The 23,853-nt window shown below is 39.6% G+C and overlaps 1 protein-coding gene across 2 annotated transcripts; it reads left to right on the plus strand.

Annotated features, from left to right (window-relative positions):
• The first annotated feature begins 819 nt into the window (after positions 1-819).
• Positions 820-23,682, plus strand: chka (choline kinase alpha). Of its 2 annotated transcripts, XM_020644252.2 has the most exons (13): positions 1,215-1,354; positions 2,311-2,419; positions 2,963-3,023; positions 4,293-4,346; positions 11,834-11,947; positions 12,097-12,230; positions 13,556-13,660; positions 14,404-14,462; positions 14,885-14,972; positions 19,516-19,624; positions 19,715-19,821; positions 19,924-20,005; positions 20,367-23,682. In XM_020644252.2, exons 2-13 carry the CDS (start codon positions 2,373-2,375, stop codon positions 20,424-20,426), a joined length of 1,020 nt encoding a protein of 339 aa, XP_020499908.1. In that variant the 5' UTR covers positions 1,215-1,354; positions 2,311-2,372; the 3' UTR covers positions 20,427-23,682. The 2 variants fall into 2 exon arrangements, with proteins under 2 accessions (XP_020499907.1, XP_020499908.1); XM_020644251.3 differs by lacking the exon at positions 2,963-3,023 and having other exon boundaries at positions 820-1,354.
• Positions 23,683-23,853: the final 171 nt, after the last annotated feature.

The raw sequence follows: 23,853 nt of genomic DNA on the forward strand, positions 1-23,853 counted from the left end.
AAATATCATTTGCTGTGATGTTCACTTATACTTGAGATCAGTAGACAGTGACAGAGTAGACAGTGAAGACTTGATTTTCGAAAGCTTATTGAATAGTTTCCCCTGTTTTTGTAGGCTTAATTGGTAATAATTTGTCCAATTCAGACTATACAATGATCAAATCTGTGTTTTAAGGCCACTGTGCATCTTGTAATCAGTAGAAAATACACATCACACATTTATTAAACACTTGAAAACAAAAAAGTATTAAACAGTAGCCTACTTCTGTTGTTGTGAACCGATACAGTCCCATCAATGCATGAACAAGCTGGGCTACCATTGTGGGCGTGTGACACTGAATTTAGTGGAGGCCTAGTGCTTGTTGTGACGTTGTGCAATTAGTATCTGGCAATTGACTAAATGCTGCCAAATCTGAAGGCATTTATGGATAATTTCCAAACCAAGACCAAGTGTATTCAAAAGGAATTAAGTGTCAGCATTGTTTAGAGAAAAGAAGCATGCTGACTACATACAAAACATATTTCAGCTTATATGACTTGTATTTTTCAAACAGTTAGCTTTAAAAAAAAAAAAAAAAAATCATGTTGTATAGAAAGAGAACAATGCGAAATTATGTGACCAATAATATAGCCTATTGATGGCCTATTGTGAAATAGTTATTAGTCCGGTGGTTCCTGAAAGCACCGTCCGGTTTGTTTTGGTCCTGCGGGGCTGTGTCTGAGGCCAACCAATGAGGAGAGAGAATGGCTGCGGCCGTACCACGTGACCTCCAGTGCCCCGCCTACCCATGCTTCCTCTAATTCGGCGCATCCTGCTCATGTTATTCATTCCTCTGTGAACCATCGTTCGTGCTGATCATCTTCTACCTGGCTCCTCAACAGAGCTGAAACGGACATTCGCATTTAAATCAACGAATAGGCTAATAAAGAAAAGAGACGAAATTACAATTTCTGTCCTTAATAAATTTATCGAGAGAAAATAAATTTGTAACGGGGGGGGAAAAAAAAAAGAAAAAATCGTCCTGCGTCACAAACCAGACACACATCAGTTTAATATCTTTGCTCCGGGAAAGCCTTCAGCACAGAATATTTGTTTCTTTCTTTTTTAAAACAAACACAATGAAAACCAAATTTATCAACGGGGTTTCTTCTTCCCCTTCCTTGTCGCTGGGGTTGCTAGTGACCGAGAACGCCCTGCAGGTCCAGCCCAACATCGAGGACGATTGTAAGGAGTTGGCCCGTCTAGACAAGCCCGACCTGGAAACCCGGCGTAAAGCTTATCTCTGGTGCAGAGAGTTCCTCCATGGAGCCTGGAAGAGCTTGGCTGAGGAAGATTTCCATATCGCCATCATAAGGTACTTTTGTGTTCATTTAACTCTTTGATGAAAAGCAAGGCCCAGATGGTTGGATAAGGCCAAAGCTAGGATGAGAAGGCACTAAAACCGCCCAGTACCATGATGCGTAAACCAGTGAAGAGTTAAACATAGAATAATGTTGTAATGGAAATACATGATGTCATTCTAAAACTAATCCCAATGGTGATTCGTTCAGAGATAACCACACACCAACACTGAAATCAAGCCTCCTGTCTCTAACAAGATTATGATCCCTTGTACCAATGAAGTCTAAATGTCATTTTATGTCTCTTATTATTGTTGCAATTTCCCTGTAAATTGTCCAACATCCCAAAACACCTCACACTTAAAGGCAAAACATGGCTAATGATGCCGTGTTTTCCAACATATTGGGACATATCTGACCGCTTTTGTAGAAAAAGAACTTATCTTTGGAAATATTTGTTTAATTATAATTTATTTGTATTCTTACAACAACCTTTAATTCTAAACTAAGTGTTTTGGGAAATGGCAAGTGATCTTGCATTCTGATTTACGTTAGCTGCAATTTAAATGATTGTTCTTCCAAATAGATTTGTCTTTTCTTTTAGTGTCGGTCTCTTAAAATCATGTTCTCTATATTCTGCTGTATTTATTTGTGGAATTCTTCATTTAAAAGCACAACATAGAACTTACAAAAAAAGCTACCGTAACAGCAGTTTATGTAAGGTTGTATGAGTTTACAGGGAAATGTTGAGCTGGATACTTTGTACAATTTGCTTTCTTAATAACAAATGTACAGTTGTCGTGGATATTATTAGAGGGATCCATTAAGTTGCACAGACTACATCTTAAAAAGAACACCAGGGAGCAGAAACCTATATGAAACTAGTGCAATGAGAATATAAAAAAAAAAAAGAGTTCCTGCAAATGAAAATAAATCCTAATGTCTAGTCGTCTGAATGTTTGTCCTCTAGGGGTGGTCTGAGCAACAAGCTCTTCCTGTGCAGCCTCCCTGACAGTCTGGACACTGTTGGGGATGAGCCGAGGAGCATCCTGCTGCGACTCTACGGGGCCATCCTGCAGGTGGGAACACAACTCCAATGCATCACCTTTGACAGACTGCTTAACTGTGTTGTTTTACAAACACAGAGTTACAAGTAAACCAAGCACTTAACAAGGATGTGTTGTTGTATCTGAGAAAACTGATTAGCCTCAGTATTTTGTATTTATTGGTCTGATATTTATTCAAGTCTAAACAACACACAAGTAAAAAAAGAAAGACGCATGGAAAAACACACAATGACTCATTTAAGTAAACCGTTTGTTGTCAGAGTTGACTCATGCAACTGGGGTCAAAGGTTACATAACATTTTAAGCTGATAATAACAGAAACCAGACAATAAACAAAGAGAAAATACATAAACTGTGAAATGTGTCAGGTCCACTACTTGAAGTTTTGTTTATGTGTGTGTGCCTGTAGATTATCTGCTTGTTAGTGTGTGTGTGTGTGTGTGTGCATGCATGTGCAGTTAGGCCTTCATGCGTGTATGTGTGTGTGCGTGTTAGCCATTGTTGTACATAGTGATGTACCCCCATGGCTGTACATGCATGTGTTCTTTGCCGTAGGCTTCCCAAAGGAGCGTGCCTTGGGCACTCTTGTTCCCAGTTGAACCCACCCAAAAACACGGTACAGTATGAGATTTCTGAAATCTCAGCCTAATAATACAAAGATGTAACACACAATCTTGTCGGACAACCTCAGCTGACAAAGCTGGGGAACACACAGTTTGAAGGGAATACAAGGTGCTGAAACACCTCTTCTGCTCTTACTCCTGATTCCTAATCGTTAATATGTCAGCTGAAAATTTGGACCACTAAGCAAACAGAAAAGCCCATGAATCTGCACATTTCAATGTGTAATTTGGCTCATTGTGACTTGTTTGCACAAAAACAGATAGATATTGTATTGTTTTGCGGCTCCACGTTACTTAACACAGACAGATAGAGCCTTTTTTTTTATCTCCTAAGATGATGTGACAAGTTTGTCCAGAGTTCAGGATCCAGGCTACCCTGAAACTGCACACTCTGCATTTTTGATAAATAAAACAGATCTAGGCTACAAATAACTGCTTAGTCACCAATTCACACTGCAGTGGATTGTTTCATTTACAAGTATTAAGTGGCAAGAGTTCAAAGCCCTTAAAATGTACTGAAGATTTTGAAAACAAGATCATTTGATCTTCTGTTGTTTCATAGTTTGAAGTATTTTTTTTATTTTTTTGCAAACTTTTTCTTTGCAAACATTTAGTTTTTTTCAGCCCCAAAAGATACAGGCTGATCTTTTGCTGCTCTCTCAACCTTAAAATGTGTCATTAGTAGCCATAAAGTTATTCATTTTCATGTTGTGTTAACCAGGCATGACGAGAACTGCATTAAGTATTAACTAAAGTCTGTGTAATTGCTAATGGCTGTAGAAGCTGTTTTTATTGCGAGGGATGTCTTAGACAGCAAAAGCAGCGTGTCCTTCACCAAGGTTACTGCAGCAGTCTCCATAAGGTCTGAACTGCTGGAATTAGTGACGTATCAAAAAGCTAATAAGATTTAGGAAGTCAGATGTTGCTGTCAGTGTACACAGCCACTAATAATTAAAGAAAGCCAGACTGCTCTGGAGACAGCGTTTCTCAGCAATGAAAATATGTTGTTTGGTTATGGGATGAGTAGTGGTTTAATTTTAGGCCCTGATTATAAACTGTCTTTGCACTATGGTAATAAATATGAACACCATTATTTGTTTCGACCTATCCTCTCTGCACTTTCATATCCAAAAGACTTGGTGTGTGTTTGAACTCATAATGTTCTGTCTGCCCTGCAGGCATGTTCACGTGTGGATGTTGACCCTTATAGACGGCTTCACATGTATTCATGGATAGTTCTTTCCTTTTTCTTTTGTTGATAGATGTCCTGTAATAAAGGGGATTCCCGACAGTCAAACAAAGAAAATCACTTCCAAGTAAGTAACTGATGATGGTTCCAGCATAAAGCATGTTTCTCTGCCCACAGTGTGAGTCCATCCAGTAATCACACCACTTGCCATCTCATGTGTCAAACTACAACTCCAGATGTTTGGAAACGTTCTTTTCTTCCCCCAAAAATAAACGCTCTCTGTCGGGACGGGGTTTCCTTTCTGATCTGCCTGAGTCTTTTGAACCCTTGGGCATCCGTTTTTTTCCCCCATGGATATCACAATAAAGTGGCCTAACATTTGCAACCCTGTGGTTTTTTAACCTAAATTCTGAATCAATTTAACACCTGCCTAAACTCCTTACTAACCTTATTAACCTCTGGCACAGCATGACCGAGATGGGAAATGCTCAAGTCACATATTTTCAGTGATGGCTTTTTATGCATTCAACAAACCTTAGGTCAAAACTCCTATTTTGTGAAATTAGATACTGGGTTTCGGACTGCAGAACTGCAACATGTTTATGTTGAAGCACCAGGAATAATTTTCCTGAGTATGAAGCAACATAAAGTGCTGCATGAACCTAGAGTCCACCCACGCATTCTGAAGCTCAGTGCCTTTCACTCAGCGACGTAGACATTCCTTACCCTCGCATCAACCTCGTGATCAGGACCTTTGACTCGTACATTATGACACTGACTCACAACTCGTGATCAAGTGAGGTCATCAGTCAGTAAACTTTTGTCACCACTTTGGCATCTTTCCCGTAATTATACTGCTGGCTTTTCGAAGCAGCTGGCCTTCAGTTAGCAGTGAGGCTATCAAGACCTGCTATCAGTGTTTTAGGATTAACTCAACCCAATAGACTGGTTAAAACCCTGTCTGGTCAAGTGTAATCCTAAATGGATTAGAAAGAAGACCCAGTATTAACCCTTTGAGGAGTTTTTCACATGTCACAGCAGCATAGTAGATGAAAAGCTATCAAATAATTTTCTTTACAATGTGTTTATTGTTCTCCAATTTAAAGGTGTGAAGCTTTTACAAGACCATGCAAACTTCCCTTAACTCCCTCTCACCCTCTTCACATCACAACTTATAACATAAGGAACATATTAGAAGAAGAATACAGATAAATATACTTACAAATAAGGATATAAGCACTGTAAATGTATCTTTTTACACCCTGAACCATCTACAGTTAAGCATATAGATAAAAAAAATATAAAATAGCAGTAGTTAATTTAAAGGTATTTTACAGTCTCAACAAAATCTAGTCTGTTGTTAAATCCAGCTAATAACCTTCAATTTGTATAGTTGCCAAGTCACCGTGCTTAAGAAACTGTACAAAAGGTTTCCACATGTTCTCTTGAGTTTGTGTCCATGTGCTGATTCTAGGTAATAATCTGGCAGATGCATTTTGAACTACTGTATCTTTAAATAATTTAGAGATACTTGACTGAGTTACATGTAGAGGAAATTACAATAATCCAGATTGGAGAAAATACAAGTGTTAATCAATAGCTCAATAGTAAGGTCTTGTTACCTGCTCTTTTGTAATGTTAACAGACAAAGAGTAAGGTATTTTACCTGCTTTTTGTAAAGTGTCTTGAGATAACACTTGTTATGAGTTGACGCTATACAAATAAAAATTGATTGATTGATTGATTGATTGATTGATTGAATAGTTTACATGTTTCTTGTTTCTTGCTGTAGGAAACAGGACCAGAGATGAGTGACATAGTGACATAATGGTCAAAATCACGTACTGAACAAAATTGAGAAAACTGGAAATGAAGTGAAAACAGTCGTGAAAAATCTCTATTCGGGTTATTTTACTTTCAAAGAGGAAAATAACTGAGTATTATCTTAACAGTGATATAAAACATCATGATAATGAATGAAATAATTACCCAGAGGAAGCATGAAACAGAGAGAATAAGATGGGTCCAAGGATCAAACCCTGAGGAACGCCACACAGTAGTTGATGATTGTTAAGACAGAGTTTAAAATATTGATAACTCAAATCTGAATTAGAAATTGCATCGGGCCAATTCTCCTGCATCTTTCTGTTTAGAGGTCCTATCAGTGTTCTTATGGGGACCCTGGTGTGTCAGGCCGGCAGTCACATCAAACTCTGGCATTTAAAATAGGTCAGAGGAAATTGAACAGTGTTTGCTGTAGCAGTCTGTTTGATTTGGCCCTCTTTCTCTGACAGAAGTCTTCCTCTCCTTCAAAAGTTAATAATCAACAGATCAAGTCATGTCCCGCCAGCTCACTATTCATGCACTGAAGAATTTCAACATTCCTAACAAGCATCCCCCTCCCACTACTTCCTGTGCTTTAACAGGAAACTGAACTTCCTATTGTAAGTCTGAGAACCTACGTTGAATGAATAGGTGGTCCAACTGTAGGTTCCATATAATATTCATGTTCGCGTTGTGAATATTTGCATCTAAATTGTTACAATGGTTCCATAATACTGCTGCTCCATGGCTCTGGGATTATTACTGGCTGGCCTTGGAGTGATGCAGCATGTGCTCTGGGAGCTGCTCACAGCTGCCGCTCTAACCTGAATGCTTATCTGTACTTTTTTGTGTCAATTAACCAGCGATGGGACAGATTAATTTCTGACTGGTCCAATCCGTCTAAACCAAGGGTGGGATAGTGCAGAAGGGGGGAGTGATAAGAACTGGAATTAATAAATACTGTTACCGTAACCCTGAACAACCATCAAGATAAGCTTATTATTATGTAAATAGTCTCTAAAAAACAAGGCAGCCGAAAGCAATGTATTTAACAGAAAACACATAATATCCACGAACGGAATGAGTTTTTAGTACAAAGAACAAGATGCACACTTTTAGATATAATACATTATATGGATACATAATTGTTTGAGCTCGGTTCGTATAAATATGGATTATTTTTTACTAAACATAAAACACACAGTTTAACAATCTGGAATAATCTTAATAAAAAGAACACTTTTCCCCCCAAACATTTTAACTAATGGGCAGTTAGATTTCTATATTCACTTCTATACATATTTGCACACTTTACACACTGCTTGCTTACACACTTACCTTTTTTTACACTATATGTGTGTGTGCGTGCGTGGGGGGGGGTTATATTGTAAATGGCTACAAGGGCCAAACAACAGTCCAGGTGCAGAGGATAATGTTGTGACAAAGACACAACTTCAGTCCCACTCACACCTTACATAAGACTTTGTCAAAAACAGGCAAATTGCAATGGCACAAGAATAATTAGTATCACCATAACTATCGCATTTATGATTAACATTTTTGTGTATCCAATGAGTAGTGGTTCTTTCAGTATTTGGTTTGGTACAAAGGAGTTGCTTCTCATAGCAACATTTTAAAATCAAATTGAGTGTACAACCTTCCTAAAAGAGATTTTATTTCCTGTCCTGAAGTTCAACAGTGAATGACAGTCATACATACTGCTTATAAAGATGCATTATATTCCTTCAGAGGTCTGATTCCCATACTTATTTGATTGGACTTGGCTCTTTGAAATTGTAGGTTAGAATAAGCCATCTGTAGCTGTGCTGAAACAGAAGATAAGTCCATGTGTGGACTTCGTGCTTCAGAATCAGGTCAGCACAGCTACAGGACAAGATGATCTAATTAATGACTCCCTGAAATATTGTCGGGGGAGGTATAAATCCTAAAAGCCATCCCTGCTGGCCTTTGAGTCTTTGCTGTGCCTCACCCACAGACTGCCAGCTGGCTTGTTGTCAGCTAGTATGTGTGTCAAGATGATTATGGTAATGGGGATAAATCACGTTGGCGATTTCAAACTACATGTGATCAGCTTTCGGCAGAGAAAGCATTACGTAACCAAGGGGAGTTTTCTCTTTTCACATATGCGCTGTGATTAAAGCAGAAAAAAGACACATACAGGATAATCAATAAAACAGGATGTCAACATCTCAGTTGGAGAATATTATGATTAAGGATTTTTATTCATTTACTAAAACTTTTTTTAGCCAACACTGTTGTGCACTTTTTTCTGTTGGGAAATGAAGAAGATTTAAGTAAATGTAAAAAATAAAAATAAAAAGCCTATCCTACATAAATAGATTTCTGGGAAGTGGCTTTATTATTCATTCACTGTCACTTTGCATTGTCTAGTTCCTCAAAATAATTCCCTGAATACAAGCACAACGGGTACAGTAAATGAACTTCCACGTTTGTGTGCTCAGTGTACAATTATGATCCAAAAGAAACATCTCTCATCTTAAACAAAAAAGGTCATCATTGACTTTCATTGTAACATAACTTTTTGTTTTGAGAATTATCGAGGGATGGGACAGATCTCATCTAATATCGGTATCGGGACTGATATTGATGTAACTTACATGTCGGATATCAGACTGTCGCCAATCAAGAACGATCACTGGGCACGTTTAACATTCTCAGCCCGCACAGTCTCCCTTTGAAGACATTCAGACTGAACTGTAAGTGCCCACAAATCGTCTCCATGACGACGTCATTACAAATGTCAGATGAGATGGAACAGCTCCTTCTATATGATCAAAAGTACAATTCTTACACTTCAGTATAAAACATTTAATTTGATAATCTTACAGTTGTAGCTGCTTCCTGTTGTATGTGAAGCCAACACAAAGTTTGAATACATTTCTTTGAAATAATTTGAATTCTTTGTATTTTTCGTATTTTTTGCTCTTTCAATAAGAAATGCAATGTTGGGTTTTGTACAGCTTTTTGTATCCTTACACTTAATACCAGTGACATTAATAACTATATGAATTATGGTTACTAAAATAACTATCTATCGTACATGTGTATGGAAATCAGATCGGAACGTGTAAAAAAAAGAAAAGAAAGTGTATCGGTGCATCTCTAAGAATGATGCTTGGAGCATAGTTGAAAATAAGAGTGTGTCATCTCAGACGAAAAAACAGGCAGTACTGTTTCCTTTGAGCTGGCTTCCTGCTGAACGGTCACTATGAAGCACATTCTCTGGAAAGAAGCCAAGACCCCACCACTCACATCCAAATCTCTCCCCCTGCAGCAATTTATCAGAAGGTTATTCTCTCAAGAGGGTCGAGATAGCAACATGTTATACTGCAGCTATTTAAGGTCACAGAATGAAGCAGGATAGCAGAAGTAGAAGTAGAAATAGAAATGTCACGTTGCTGTAGGAAAAACACGTTGGCAAGAATGTGCGATATCTGAATTCTCTCAAATCATTCATAATAAATGGATACTCCTGTAATTGAGTGCGGCATCTCGGTGAAGTAAGGGGTCTCGAAGAAACAGACAGAAAAATGAAAGCAGCAAGAAGAAAATGTTCTTTGAAGAAAGGCCCTTCATTCCACTTGCAACAAAAGTAAAGAAATTAAGTTTTTCTTGCTTAAGAAATACAACCTTTTGAGGTTCCACTTTCAGCAGCGGAATAACTTGCTCAGCTTCTTCATCTCGTTCCGTTAAATTAGTCAGACATCCCTCCCTGCTGCTAATGAACTCCTGCCTGTTTAGTGAGAAGCCTAGTCTTTCTCTTTTCTCAGCACAATGAAGCAAAGAAGAAATATGTTGGTGAGAAGCCAACAAACAGCACTAGCCTTGGAGGCTCCAGGGCTCGTGTTTGTGTTCCCAGTTAACCTTGAGCCCCCTGTTGGGCTCCAGGCTATGTGAGTTTTGTGTGTCTCTTAAGATAAAGGAAGAAAGACAAGGTTGTCTTGCTTCAACAGTGACCAGCACTCTGAGCGTGCCAACTCTTTCTGGGCTGTTTTAATCTACCTCTTGTGCTCCCTTCAACGCTCTGACAAGCAAACTCAGCTCACCCCACACCATGGCATTCCTCCTCTTTAAACTCCTCCATCCATGTCTTCCACTTGCGCCCCTTTTAGACATGCACTAAACTCTGTTCTGAGCTTGCAAGCTTTTCAACTCTGTCACTTTTATAGAACGTATAGTTTAGATGTCAGATTGATAACACATTTGGTACATTAACTAATAAAATCTGTCAAAATCAAGTCTTTGAAGTAGATTGCTTAATTGCGGGGCGCCGATAGCCTCACGTTTCTGACGCTCCCAATGTACGGAGGCTGTGGTCCTCATCGCAGCGGCCGAGGGTTCAAGTCCGGCCTTTGCCCGTTGCTGCATTTCATCCCCCACTCTCTCCTCCCAACATTTCCTGTCTCTCTTCAGCTGTCCTATCAAAGTAAAAAACCACCCAAAATGTGTTTTTCAATTTCCCTTAATTCCACTGTGTTGCAGGGCTGTAAGTGATCTCCTCATAATTGAAAAGTTCCAGCTTGGATATTATCAGCTTGACAAAATAAGGCTTTGAGGTCATATTGTTGAGATGTGTATAAAATCACACAGTTTATACAACGATCAGGCAGCCATTGAAGTTCCCACCATATACCATTGATTGGATCGGCCCATGGAACTGTTGCATTGACGCCTGCATGCTCGTGCGACTGCATACATGATTTGTCCTTAAGTTTGAGGTGTTTGCTCGTATGCAAGTTTCTTACCTTCTTCTGTTTCATTTTTAAAAGGGTAGCTTATAAAATGTAAATCCTGGTAGCTGAGGCACTGAGAAATCACCTTTTAACGAGCATCATAGTGAAAAATGATGAAGAGTCGAAATGCAAAGTATGAAAAACATGGAGAAATGATTAGTTTGTTTGCAGGCGACTTTTATTGCAACCTTGTTAATTTTAAAGAAGGAATGTGTAACTTTTTGATCCACTAGATGTTGCCAGTATTAAACCAAAACAAACTGCTGTTTGGCGACATTGCATGTAAATTGACACAGAATGGCCGTGATCTAAACACACTTACCTGACATTCAGATAAGCAGTGAGTATGTTCTTCCTCTTTTCTCTATTCTTTGACTAACACAGCTTTATACACAAGGTCGTCCTGTCCATGTTAACATGATGTGAACGCAGCTCCGACATCAACACAGCTGTTAGAACTCATGCTTCTCACTCGTAGTAGACAGTCATGACTCATAGAGACATATTTAGAGGATATACTTGATTTCTGCTGTATTTATGTGTAAAATGTCACACGTTCTTCCTTTAAGAAATAGAAATGCACTTTACCTGATTTGGGAATTTGGGAATGACCAATAGGTCAAAAGAAAAGTTTTGGTACCACCCCAGTAGATTCATTAAGCCAGCAGCCGCAACTCTGTCGACTGAAATGCTTTTTTCCACGTCACAGGTTGAAATGTTTACCAGAGACTTGAACACAGAAGCTAAGAAGTTATCACTATAACAAAGAACTGTTACTGGTTTAATGTCTAAGTGGGTCTGGTGAGAGAATTGTTTAATTCCTGACTGTCTAACCAAATCTTCCTCTAACTTTCATGTTTTCAGACACTGTGACCAGGAAATCTCTCACTCTGTTCTCATTCTGTTCTCATCGCATTCACAGAACTAAGAAGGGGTTTTAGTGGTGGTGTGATTGGTACAGTTTTCATAGTTTGAATATAGAGCTCTTATTTTTCTCGCTGCTTTGTGCTTTTAGGGCGCGGAGGCCATGGTGTTGGAGAGCGTAATGTTTGCGATCTTGGCGGAGAGGGAGCTGGGACCTAAACTCTACGGTATTTTCCCTCAGGGCCGACTGGAGCAGTATGTCCCTGTAAGTCGTCTCCATGTGTAGCACCAATATTTCAAGTTTTAAAAAAAATGACGAATTGAGTCTGTAAGTTGTGTTACATGTTGAATGGTAATTTCCAGTTATCAGCAGTTTCTGTATTAATTAAAATATTTGAAATATTGTTTCGACAGAGCCGTAAACTGGACACATGTGAGTTAAGCGACTCCAGCATCTCAGCAGAGGTTGCAGAGAAGATGGCTAAGTTTCATGCTATGAGGATGCCCTTTAACAAGGAGCCAAAGTGGCTGTTTGGAACCATGGACAAGTGAGTCATTTCATTGTCATGTGTCCTGTCCCCCATCTTTAGCCATTCCCCATCTCGGTCTACGAAAAAAAAAAAAAGTGGTTTTCGAATGAGAGCCTGAGATAAGTGAGTGAACAGATCTGAAACTTGTCCTTCAGTAACTGAAGTTTGATAACTAAAGATACCAATTTGTGTCACTGATTACTTATCGTAGAGACCTGAGATGGCAGGTGGCTTATCATAATGTACATCTGTTTGAATTTCTTTCACAATTTCTGTTTGTGTGTGGTGATAAAGTCCATTTTCCTGTTCCACTGATTTTCTGCTTGAGTACATAAGTTCTGCTTTATCTTTCAGGGTTACGTATTACAAACCTATGTGCCCTGATTTTGTAAATTTCCGTGTCAGACAGGACGTCCGAAACCAGGATCATATGCAAATGAATTATAACTAGACTACAACTGGTTTATTTACTGGTGATTTTCTTTGCGCAGAGTAATGTGTTGACCAAGGCATGAGTTACTATAATCCTGTTCATTCTTTTGTGGAGTGCATTATCAACTCGAGTCCATTGCTAGGGTTAGGGTTATATAACATAGTAATGATGAAGGATTACCAGCACTGCTGGTAACCATATACATCATAAACATCTGAACAAAAAATATCTGAAACCTTTCATAACCATGTGAGTTTTGAGGCAGCCACACACACATTACAGATCCAGACAAGATTTGCTGGATAACATTTTCTTTTTTTTTTCATTTTATTAAAAAAGCACCACTCAAAACCAAAGTTACAAGGTGCCTAGTTGTGTTATTTTGTCTCCTTGTCACATCCAGAATCATGTGTTTGGCCTGCCTGCCTGTGTTCCTTATCATGTCTCTATGCTGCCATTTGCTTTTTTGTTAATAAATCAGCCTTACCTTGCTTTGCCTAAATGAGAGTACAGCTAATTTCTTCTTTGCAACTGTCCACACACTTTGAACTGCTACCAGTCCTGCTACAGCCGATATTATTGTCACTACTATTATAGTTGTTATCACTGTGAAAATTCCTTGAAGTAATACTAATACTTTTTTTCTGAAAACTGTCAATTTCCCGTAATGTCAGGGATTAATACATTAAAGTCAGTAAGTGACTGTAGCTGTGTTAATCGAGCTACTAATTCATATTTTCATCCTGACCTCTGATTAGCAGTCAGTGATATTCAAGCTCGGTGAGTCAGGGTGATATTCAAATGTATTTAGACTACAGTGACTTATTTGTGGGGCGCTCTGCCAAACAAGCACACGTGTGTTTTTTTTAAGGAAAATGTGCAGTGAACGTTTGTGTAACACTCTCCCCAGGTACCTGAACCAAGTGATGAGGCTCAACTTCACCAGAGAGTCTCAGCTGCGCCGCTTCAACCGGCTGCTCAGCTACAATCTGCCCCAGGAGGTGGATATGCTCAAGTATGTTTCTGCAAACACACACACACACACACACACACAATTCTAAACATGTTATATAATACAGCAGAGTGTTCAGAATGTGAAGCTCATGTGCTCGTGTTTACCAGACAAAATTCCCAGATTAACCTGAAGGACTATGTTCTGACTGTTTGTATACAGTATGTATATGACCAAGCTCAATTCTACTCTTCTCAGATATAAGCATTATGACAACAAGATGTTGCAATACTAATCATCGACCCTATTTATAACTTTATACTGTGTATGTTTGGGTCAGTTTTATCATTCAGTTCAGAGTGAAGGTTGACTTTCTTGACATTCTTTGACTCGGTCTCGATCCTAAATGTCTTGGTCTTGACTCGGTCTTGGAGCACTCTGGTCTCGGGTATGTCTTGGTCTTGACAACAACACTACTAAGCACTATAAATCTTTACCACACTGCCTTGTGCAGTATGTATTCCACTTGTTCTCACGTAGTAACTTGTTCTTCCATTCCAAGTTTATTTCTTAAACTGTTCCTTTAAAATTCACCAAGCTCGTGCCTAGTAATGTCTTTTTGCTAATTAGTTATGAATTCGAACACAGACTGGAAGTATCCCTGGTAATGCCCAGGAGATGTTGTGGCTTCATAATAAAGTGTAGGGGGTTTGGTCGTTGTGATGAACACAGTTTATCTTTGTCTGAAGCTCTTTAAATCCAGATAATGATCATTCCCTCTCTTTTTTTGTTTTGTTCACGTTTAGGTGTCTGCTGGAGTCCACCCACTCTCCTGTAGTGTTCTGCCACAATGACTGTCAAGAAGGTAAGAAGAACATTTCATGTTTCCCTCTATTGTCTTAAAATGATCTAAAGCACCTCTCCTAGGATGACCAGAAGTGAAATATCATATCATTCTGACTCTGCCCTCCTGGCATAGTCTTCAAAATTCAGTTTTTTGCATTAAAATCAGCTGACCTTCAAGGCTCAGTGTTTCATCACCAAGCTCCTGATAATATCTAAGCTCTTCTGACCTCATGTGATACTAGCTGCCTAATGCGATTGGCTGATGGAGGCTTTTTAGTCATTCACTGAAGCTGACTGATGAGAAGGGGCTTGAGGGCTTCTTAAGTCTGGGCCCACAGACTGTGGAACAAATTACCTGCTGAGTGTAGATTTGCTCAAACCCCAATATGTTGTCCATTATGTTTTCTCTTCAAATGAATGACTTTTGTGTGTTGCTTTCAGGAAATGTCCTACTGCTGAGGGGCCGCGAGAGCTCAGACAAACAGAAGCTGATGCTCATTGACTTTGAGTACAGTAGCTACAATTACAGGTAAGATAGCAAAAAAATTATCACAGATGTACAATCACTCAGCCCTACTAATGTGTATCGTCTGTGTATCTAAAGCCTGATTTATGTCATAGAGCTTTGTTGGAGTAACAATGAACCTAACCCTTCTTACTTTATTCAAATGAAATGTTGAGAAGTTAGAAAATGTCCTGATCTCTCACATGAGAGTTCTTTTAAGAACCATGTTAAGCATGTCAAAACTAAAACTGTCTCATTCACACGCTCTGCACCCTGGTACACTCCCAAACTCCATAAAATGAAATGCCTCATCACCCAACCTCTGTCTCAGTTCTCCCGTGTCCCCAAATGAGCTATCCATCATCACCTCTAGCATTAAAGAGCCCATATTATGCCCTTTTGTATGTTCACAATAGCTAAAGTCAGAAAAAAGTGTCTGTTTTCATGTACTGCCGATCCATGCACCGGCTCGCTTCTGACTCTCTCGCTGAGGCTCTGAAGTGCCCACGTTGAGAGTCCCCACGTGGGCCAAGTCTGATCTGATTGGTCGGCCTGTCGGCTCTGCCGTAATTGGTCAGTCGCTCAGCACGGTTCTCGGAAATGTCCCGCCTCTTTTACCATATTGGGAATGCAGCCACTGGCTCCGTCCGAGGGGAGCATAAACATTAGCACCTTAGCACTACTGTGCTACCGCAGGCTACGGCATATTGTGGGCGTGCTACAGAAGTTAACTGGCGTGCAACATGAGCTGCTGGGCTTGCCACAACGAGCCAATGGGCTTAGATCAGTGATCTCACACTGACAATGACGTCAGACTGACAAATTTTTATCGAGGGGGGCTAGAACCGAGCGTTACGTGCAGCTAATGCTACAGCTAACAGGAGGACGTAGGAGAAGCTGGGTTTCTGCGGACTTCGAATTTTTGCAAATAGATGTGCCTAAACATACACAGGACACTTGGAAAACACACTAAAGAGCGTATAAAACCAGAAAAAGCATAATATGGGACCTTTAAGTCCTCCACCAGTATTCTCGACCCCATCCCATCCAGTCTCGTCAAACACTGTCTCCCAGCCATCACAGACAACAGTTTATCAACATCAGTAACTGCTCCATAGCTCCTTTGTCCCAGGGCGTCCCCCAAGGTTCAGTGCTTGGTCCCCTCCCTTTCATCATAAACATGGATGCACACCAACTTCCTCTCTCTCAACTATGCAAAATCGGACATAATAATCATCGGCCCTAAATCCCTCACCAATTCCATTCACAATTTCTCCTTCACAATAGACAACTCCACTCTCTCCCCCTCCCCTCATATGGACTACTCTAAAGGTGAGGGATAGGTTCCTAAAACAGTCTTCTCAAATTTTGAGATTATTAAGAGTCAAAGTTATTAGTTATATATATATATATATATTTTTTTTCATTTTTTTTTTTCATTTTGCCATACATACTGGACATGCAGAAAAACTGAAAAATACTTTTTCTCTGAACCACGGTGCAAACTGCAATAGTATAAAAGATAGTAAATAAGAATATAAATACAGATTATAGGGATAATGTTCAAAAGGTGTGCATTCAGAGCAAAAACAACAACAACAAAATGTGCTATGGGAGTCTATTGGAAAACAGCCAAGCAATAGACGTACGTGTGTTCAGTTGTATAAGACAGCTAGAAAAAAAAAAAGCTTAGAAAGAGATGATAACACAAACATCAAAGGTTATAGTAGAAAAGCTTTTCTTTTTTTAAGTCCTAGTGTCTGGTCCAAACAACCTCTCTAGACCAACATGGCTGATGAATCTCTGTCAGTTTCAACTGCTGCATCATCACCCCTCATCCCCTTACTTTGTCTCTGCACTTGGCTGATTACCAGGCATAATGTGAAGCAGAGAGTGGGGGGAAAAGAGAGAGTAACCCAGATCTGGGATCCATCAATATGTCCTCCTAACGCCAACCCATACCTCAGGGCAACAGCACTCTGCTGTTATGAAACCAGAATTCTTCTGGCCAATGAGGGCACACAGGATGGAGGCACTGGATAAATCTGTCAATGTTACTATTGGTCATTATGGTGCAGGGAGTATCCAACACAGACCTGAACACAAGACTGGATATCAAGCAGAATATAATGAAAGATGGATCATGCTTCTTTTCAGCACTTTCGACTGACTTCAAGTGTACTTTCACCTTGGTGTGCGAATTCCTGACTAGTTCATTTCTGGGAAACAGAGAGAGCACACTGGCCTTGGCTCGCTTTTTTTTCGCAGACGAATTCCTGCCTCTGTCTCCCTCACTTTTTCTCACACATGGAAACAGAAACACTCCCACCCCCCTGCAGCACATTTCAGCGTGGCCCCTTTAAGGCTCCTCAAATGTTGCTCAGCAAACACGTGGCCCTCTGTACACAAATGGCCCACTCTACACACACACACACCCCTGAGCATGTGAGCGCATGTTCCTTAATGTATGTACAGGGTGGAACTAGATTTTGAAACAGGGAGGATGTGTGGTTCACAGGCTCCCTCTATGTGTCCTGATAATATTGTTAGATGTGCAAGTAAATGTCAGAATAGTTCCATTAAATTCTCATGTAGTGGCTTTTTCACTCAAAGACAAAAACGCAGGTTTTAAATTAAAACAGGAATTTACGAGGTGCTTTATGATTGGCTGGTCAGTGGACCTCTGTGGGTTTAACGAGGTATGGCCTCTGATGGCAAAAGGGCATCATTAAAGTTTTACCAAATTGCCAATAATGTAACCATGGATCTCCAGAAAACTGCATACCAGAATGACTTTGATGCTGTCGAAACCTAAATAAAAGCAATATCAAAATAAATAAATAAAAACAGCAGTGACGATTACTAAAGGCACATTGCAGCAGATTTCAGCGTGGCCCCTTTAAGGCTCCTCAAATGTTGCTCAGCAAACACGTGACCCTCTGTACACAAATGACCCACTCCACAGTCTATGCTCCACACACACACCCCCGAGCATGTGAGCACATGGTCCTTCATGAATGTACAGGAAGGACACTCCCACAGATGGACTCACATACACACACTGTGGATTTTTATCCCATTGACTGACATGAACTAGATGTTGTTATGTGGAGGATGGGTGGTTCACAGGCTCCTGTGTAGTGAGTGGGTTTGTTTTGGATACATCTGCAGCTCTTGATAATAGTGTTGGATGTGCAAGTAAATGTCAGAATAGATCTTTTAAAATCTCAAATAGTGGCTTTTTCACTCAAAGACAAAAAAACGCAGGCTTTAAACTCAAACAGGACTTTACGAGGAGCTTTATGGTTGGCTGGTCAGTGGACCTCTGTGGGTTTTACGACGTATGGCCTTGGATGGCAAAAGGCATCATTAAAGGTTACCAAATTGCCAATAATGTAACCATGGATCTCCAGGAAACTGGATCTCAGAATGACTTTGATACTGTAGAAATCTAAATAAAAGCAATATCAAAATTTAAAAAACAGCGGGGTCGATTACTAAAGGCACATTGCGGCAGACTTTTCCTTCACTTGTTGGGCTTTCAGTGGAAAAAAAACTAAACCAGCATGAGTGAAGTTTACCCATAAAACACAGAGCAGGAATTCAGTGCATTTGGCTGAAGGGAAATTTGAAAGTACTGAGTAAATAAACACGATCTCATGTTCAACTGACCAAACAAAATAAAAGCCTGTTTCACATCAACTCCTGAAAAAAAACAGAATTACAGAATTGCCTTTCAAATATGTTACCACACAGCAAGACATAATCGATGTTGGGCCCTTCTTGCGACTTAAAATACTTGGTTTGCTTTAGGTGAGGGATGGCGCTTGGGTAGAGCAGGAGAAAGAGGAGGAGCCTTCTATAACAATGACCGTCTGTTTCTCGGTTCAAATCAATACAACATGTAAGATGTTTTGGCAAAAAAAAATGCAATAGTAGAAAACGTAAAAATGGCAACTGAGGCAAACAGTGAAGAGCATGAAGCAGCAAAACTCTCGCGTCATCACTCCACCCACTCACTATTTATTACCTGCTGCATTCAAACACTATGTTTCAAAGGGACTGATATAAATGATAAGATGTGGGGAAAAATGAAACAATTCATGTCTTTTAAACATTCCAGAACCATGGAGTTTTGCAATACAAACCTCGACTAATACATAACATGTCAACAGAAAGTTGTGTCATGTAAACAGAAAGGGCGGCTGTGGATCAGTGGTAGGTTGGGGGTTTGATCCCCAGCTCCTGCAGCCACATGTCTATGTGTTCCTGGGCATGACACTTAACACCTTGTTGCTCCAGCTGCTTCGTTGGCGGTTTGTGAATGTGTATTGCAATGTGTATTGTAATGTGTATTGTGTGGGATTAGTTAATACGGATGGTCACTTTACATATCGGCCTGTCATCAGTGTGTGAATGTGTAGGTGTGACCTGTGGTCTAAAAGCACTTTGAGTAGTCAGAAGACTAGAAAAGTGCTGTACTGCTCAAGTCCATTCACCATTTACTTCTGTAACAGCGTCTCCTGTCACAGTCTCACATAGTTTCTGTCTCTCCCATTGTTTACAGGGGATTTGATATTGGCAATCATTTCTGTGAATGGATGTATGACTACACCTGTGAGGAGTTTCCTTTCTTCAAAGTCGATGCACAGGCCTACCCCTCAAAGGCCCAGCAGGTGTGTAGAATATGTTAACATACTATGACATCTGATTTATTCAGTTTTCCTTTCGATCACTGACTTGTGTTAACTTGTGCCTCTGTACAGCTCCACTTCATTGAGAGCTACCTGCGTGAGTCTGACCAAGGGTTTGACAATCTGAGTGAAGAGGACCAAATGAATCTGAAGGAGCAGCTGTACGTCGAAGTCAACAGGTGAGCACAGCTGCCAGTGTTAACTAAACTAACCATGGCACAACAAGAGACACTAGAGAATGAAAGGAATGCAGCAAAGTGACCATTTGTTCATCAATGTAGGTTCTCCCTTGCATCCCACTTCTTCTGGGGCTTGTGGTCCATCATCCAGGCCCGGCTGTCCACCATCAAGTTTGGATACCTGGTGAGTGAAATTTGGGTTTCCTTTTTCTTTTTTTTCTTTTTTGGGAAAGCTTCTGTGTAATGACAAAGAAAACATATACTACAAGACAGCTAGTAGGACAAGCAGTATTGTCCTGGAAGGGGATGTGGTGTCTGTATTTAATGAGTTGACTCTTTGCACACAGCTTTCAGCTCCCACCCATCTCTCAATGTGCACATATGTAACTTTAAGACTTAATTTAATTAAAATTGGTGAGTTATTTGTCCTTACTTCACGTATGCTTGCCTGAGAAGATGCTTTGTTACACGATAACCACTCTGCTGCTTCAATTCTACGTTCCCATTGCTTTACCATAATATATGTATACTTGTCTGTGTCTTAGGAGTACGCCCAGGCCAGATTTGATGCCTACTTCCAGCAAAAGAAGATTTTGGCGATCTAACAGAGCAAGAAGAATGGATGGCCTGACAACACATCTAGCCTAACGGCTGGAGGAGGCTATGCCGGCTGTTAAAGTAACAATCCATGCTTCACTTTTACCCCCTGCCTTGTGAGGATTTGCTGGTCTTTGTCGGTGATTTGTTGACCAAAACCAAAAACCTGAACGCGTGGCTAGGTGCTTAAAAATAGAGAATCCTTTGCAGCTCAAAGTTTACAAGAAAAACTTGTAATGAGCCCAAAAACAAAAGAAGAAAAACCATTAACTTGTTTTAACCGCCACCACTGGTCGGAGGTGCTCTGAGCGTCTTTCTTATTGAAACCATATCACTAATATGAGGGTTACGTTTTGAGCAGGAGAGAGGCGGATTTCAGTTACAGCTAGATTGGAATTGTTAACATTGCATCAATGTTATGTATTGATCATTCCCTTATGGAAATGTTCTGTTGGAAAGAACCAAAATGTGAACTTCTCGTGGTAGATTCCTCCTTTATGGAAGCAGCCAGCTGCCAGATATGTATATTATATATAGATCTCAATGTGCCAGTTACCTGGCTCCATCTGTTACTGATGGGCTGAATCTTTGAAAGTGGAATCATGACTTGATTGACAGGTCAGATTGGTGTCTACGCCTTCTGTTTGTTTCATTTCAATTGTTGTCTTTGACATTCCTTCAGGCCAGGGCTAACACAGTTGTGTTGTATAATTGATGGTGTGAAGGCGTTGCATGAGTCAAAAATGAATTAAATCCAAAAAACTGAAAAAAACTATCCTTCAAAAACCACCCACTATACGATCTGTATGGATATAAAATGCCTTTGTTGTTTATGGCAATATAAGTTCAAGAATATGTGACACTTTGCAACTAACTCAAGTCTTCATCAGGGCCATAAAGGCTTTATAATTCTATTAAAAATCCTGCAGCGTGCTGTGGATTTATTTTGAAGGACAATGGCAGTTTGTATTGTTTTAAATTATTTTATCACACATGCAACCCCTTCACAAGATGGATTAAGCTCAGCTAACCTGAAAGCATCCAGTATTCTAATTCAACATATGTATTTTCAAACATGTTCATGTGCATTTCCTCTAAATGGTTACTGGCGCCTTTTCTTTTTTTTGAGACCGAGCTTTTATTTTTAATTTTGGCTTCTGGTAGGAAAACATGGACAGTAGAGGTTCCCGTCTTGGTGGCTGACGTAGCTCCACCCAATCCAAATCAAATACATTAACACATCATTTGTTTCCTTTGCATGTAGCTCTTTGTGGCATTTACACTTATCCACTGTGAATTTACCCAACCGCTTGTATGTTTGTTTGTTTTTTTACTGAGAGAGGTTTGTTTTGTTGACAGTATTATTATGATCACTCTGTTTAGTAGATCCAGGTTACACACTGGGTTTTAACATCTGCCTGCGTTAGCGAGTTAGCTAACAATACATTCCATTTGACGGTTTTTTGTTTTTTTTTAACGTTCAGTCTTATCACTGCATTGAAGAAACATACTGTCACAGACTACACACGACAATCCTTCTTTATTGAAGTAATGGATTGTTTGGTGATGTCACTGGTTTTCTGGCGGAAGTGCCTACTGCTAAGTTGCCTCATCGTCATATCCAAAAAACAAAATAATGACACAAGCACTTACATCATACCACACAGCTAATAACTTATTTAAATAAGATGTAGCTGGACTGTCACTACTGTATGACATTACTGTGTCTTTCAGTGTAAAAGGTTCTCTGCTAAGGAGAGCTGAGTCACTGGTGTTAATCTCTTGGTCAAATCCACTCACACACACGTCATATCATGGTCATTGCCTGCTCCATAATGGTGAAACCACTCCTCCACTGTGCACATTTAAACAAGACTCAACCACTGAAACAGAGACACATTGTGTCCTGGCAGGTTAAGCTCAAAAGCTCTGCATTCTTTGCAGTGGGATATGTGTTTATGAAGAGAGAGGGTGAGAGTGAGGCTCTCTCTTTCAAATGTATACACAAGAGCGATTATTCCCCGTCCCATCAAGACATTACCTATACAAGTCTTGGCTGCATATCCCTCCTCATTACTGTTTAGTGGAGCAGAACACGTCAGGTCATTTTCCTGTTTATGTAGGAGCCACCAAAAATAAACATTTGACTCTTGTGACGTGTACAATAGTTGTTACCTCATGTTTGGTGTGAGAGAGAGAATACACAGTGTTATACAGTGTATGCTGATTTAAGGGAACTAAGCTGGATGTTGAGTTTAAGCAGATCACAACACCTGTCACCCGATACTGGAACCATCCAAAGGTTTTTGAATGTCCACTGTGGCACTTTTGATTTGTGAACTATGAAAAAAAACCCACAATATGTAATATTTTGATGTTTATGGGTTTGTTGAACTGTGATTTTTAATGAAAATGTATTTTACATGCATTCTGTTGTTTATTGTTTGGTTTAATTTGTCTTGGAGACGCACTTAAATTTAGAGTTTAAATTTATTTTGAGATGAAATGGGACTAAGGATGCAGCGGCCGCATGTGTTGTGGAATGTACCAGAGTACTTAAATGATTCAAAGTGTTACTTGTGCACCCATCTTCAGACAAAAGTATTGACTTTCAAACTTGTTCTGTTGCTCAAAGCCTTCAGGGGCTGTGTCTTAAGTTGTATCCAGTTTACCGTTCTTCAGTTTTGCAGTGTATCATTTGCCCCTGACCTTCCAGTACATTCTATCTCTATTTAAATGTTGTTTTCTTTTCCCATATCTTTTTGATATTTGTTGTAGAAATACGGAAATTGTAGCTAACATACATTCCACAATTGTAACTTTGCATTCAGTATCGTATGTACTTTGGACCGAAAGAAGTTTAAATTTTGATCAATGTGGTTTGTAGTCCCATAGAGAATAACAAACACCCTCACTCCATCAATACTTGTGATTTATTGTATGTACTATTCACTTACAAAAAGTAAGAGGGCCATGCTAATGATTATTCATAAATGATAAACTTGTATCTTATCATTCTTGAGAGAGTACATTGTGATAATGTGAGAAAACATTCTGTTTGGTCATATCACACGCATCTACTGTCACGTAACCATCAGTGATAACTATGCTATTCATGCAGCTATACTCAGTGCGCGAGTACTTACACAAAAGTCTTTGTAAATGAGATGTTTAAGGGTGAAATGCAGCATAGAATTGACCTTGGCTGTAAATTTTCTTTTCTGCTTTGCACAAATAAATAAAAAAAAAATGGGGTGAAAATGACTGGCCTATAGTTTTTTTTCTTTTCTGAAAACCAACCCATGGTAGATTGTACCCATACTGTATAAACTTGAGAAAGTAAGGAAAGCCACAGGAGTTTCTGCTTACTTTGATACAGATATTACATATTGGATGCAACATGCTTTAAAACTGCTTAGATTACTAATACTTGTG

This window comes from Labrus bergylta, chromosome 7, assembly GCF_963930695.1.
Source record: "Labrus bergylta chromosome 7, fLabBer1.1, whole genome shotgun sequence".
NCBI classification, from domain to species: Eukaryota; Metazoa; Chordata; class Actinopteri; order Labriformes; family Labridae; genus Labrus; species Labrus bergylta.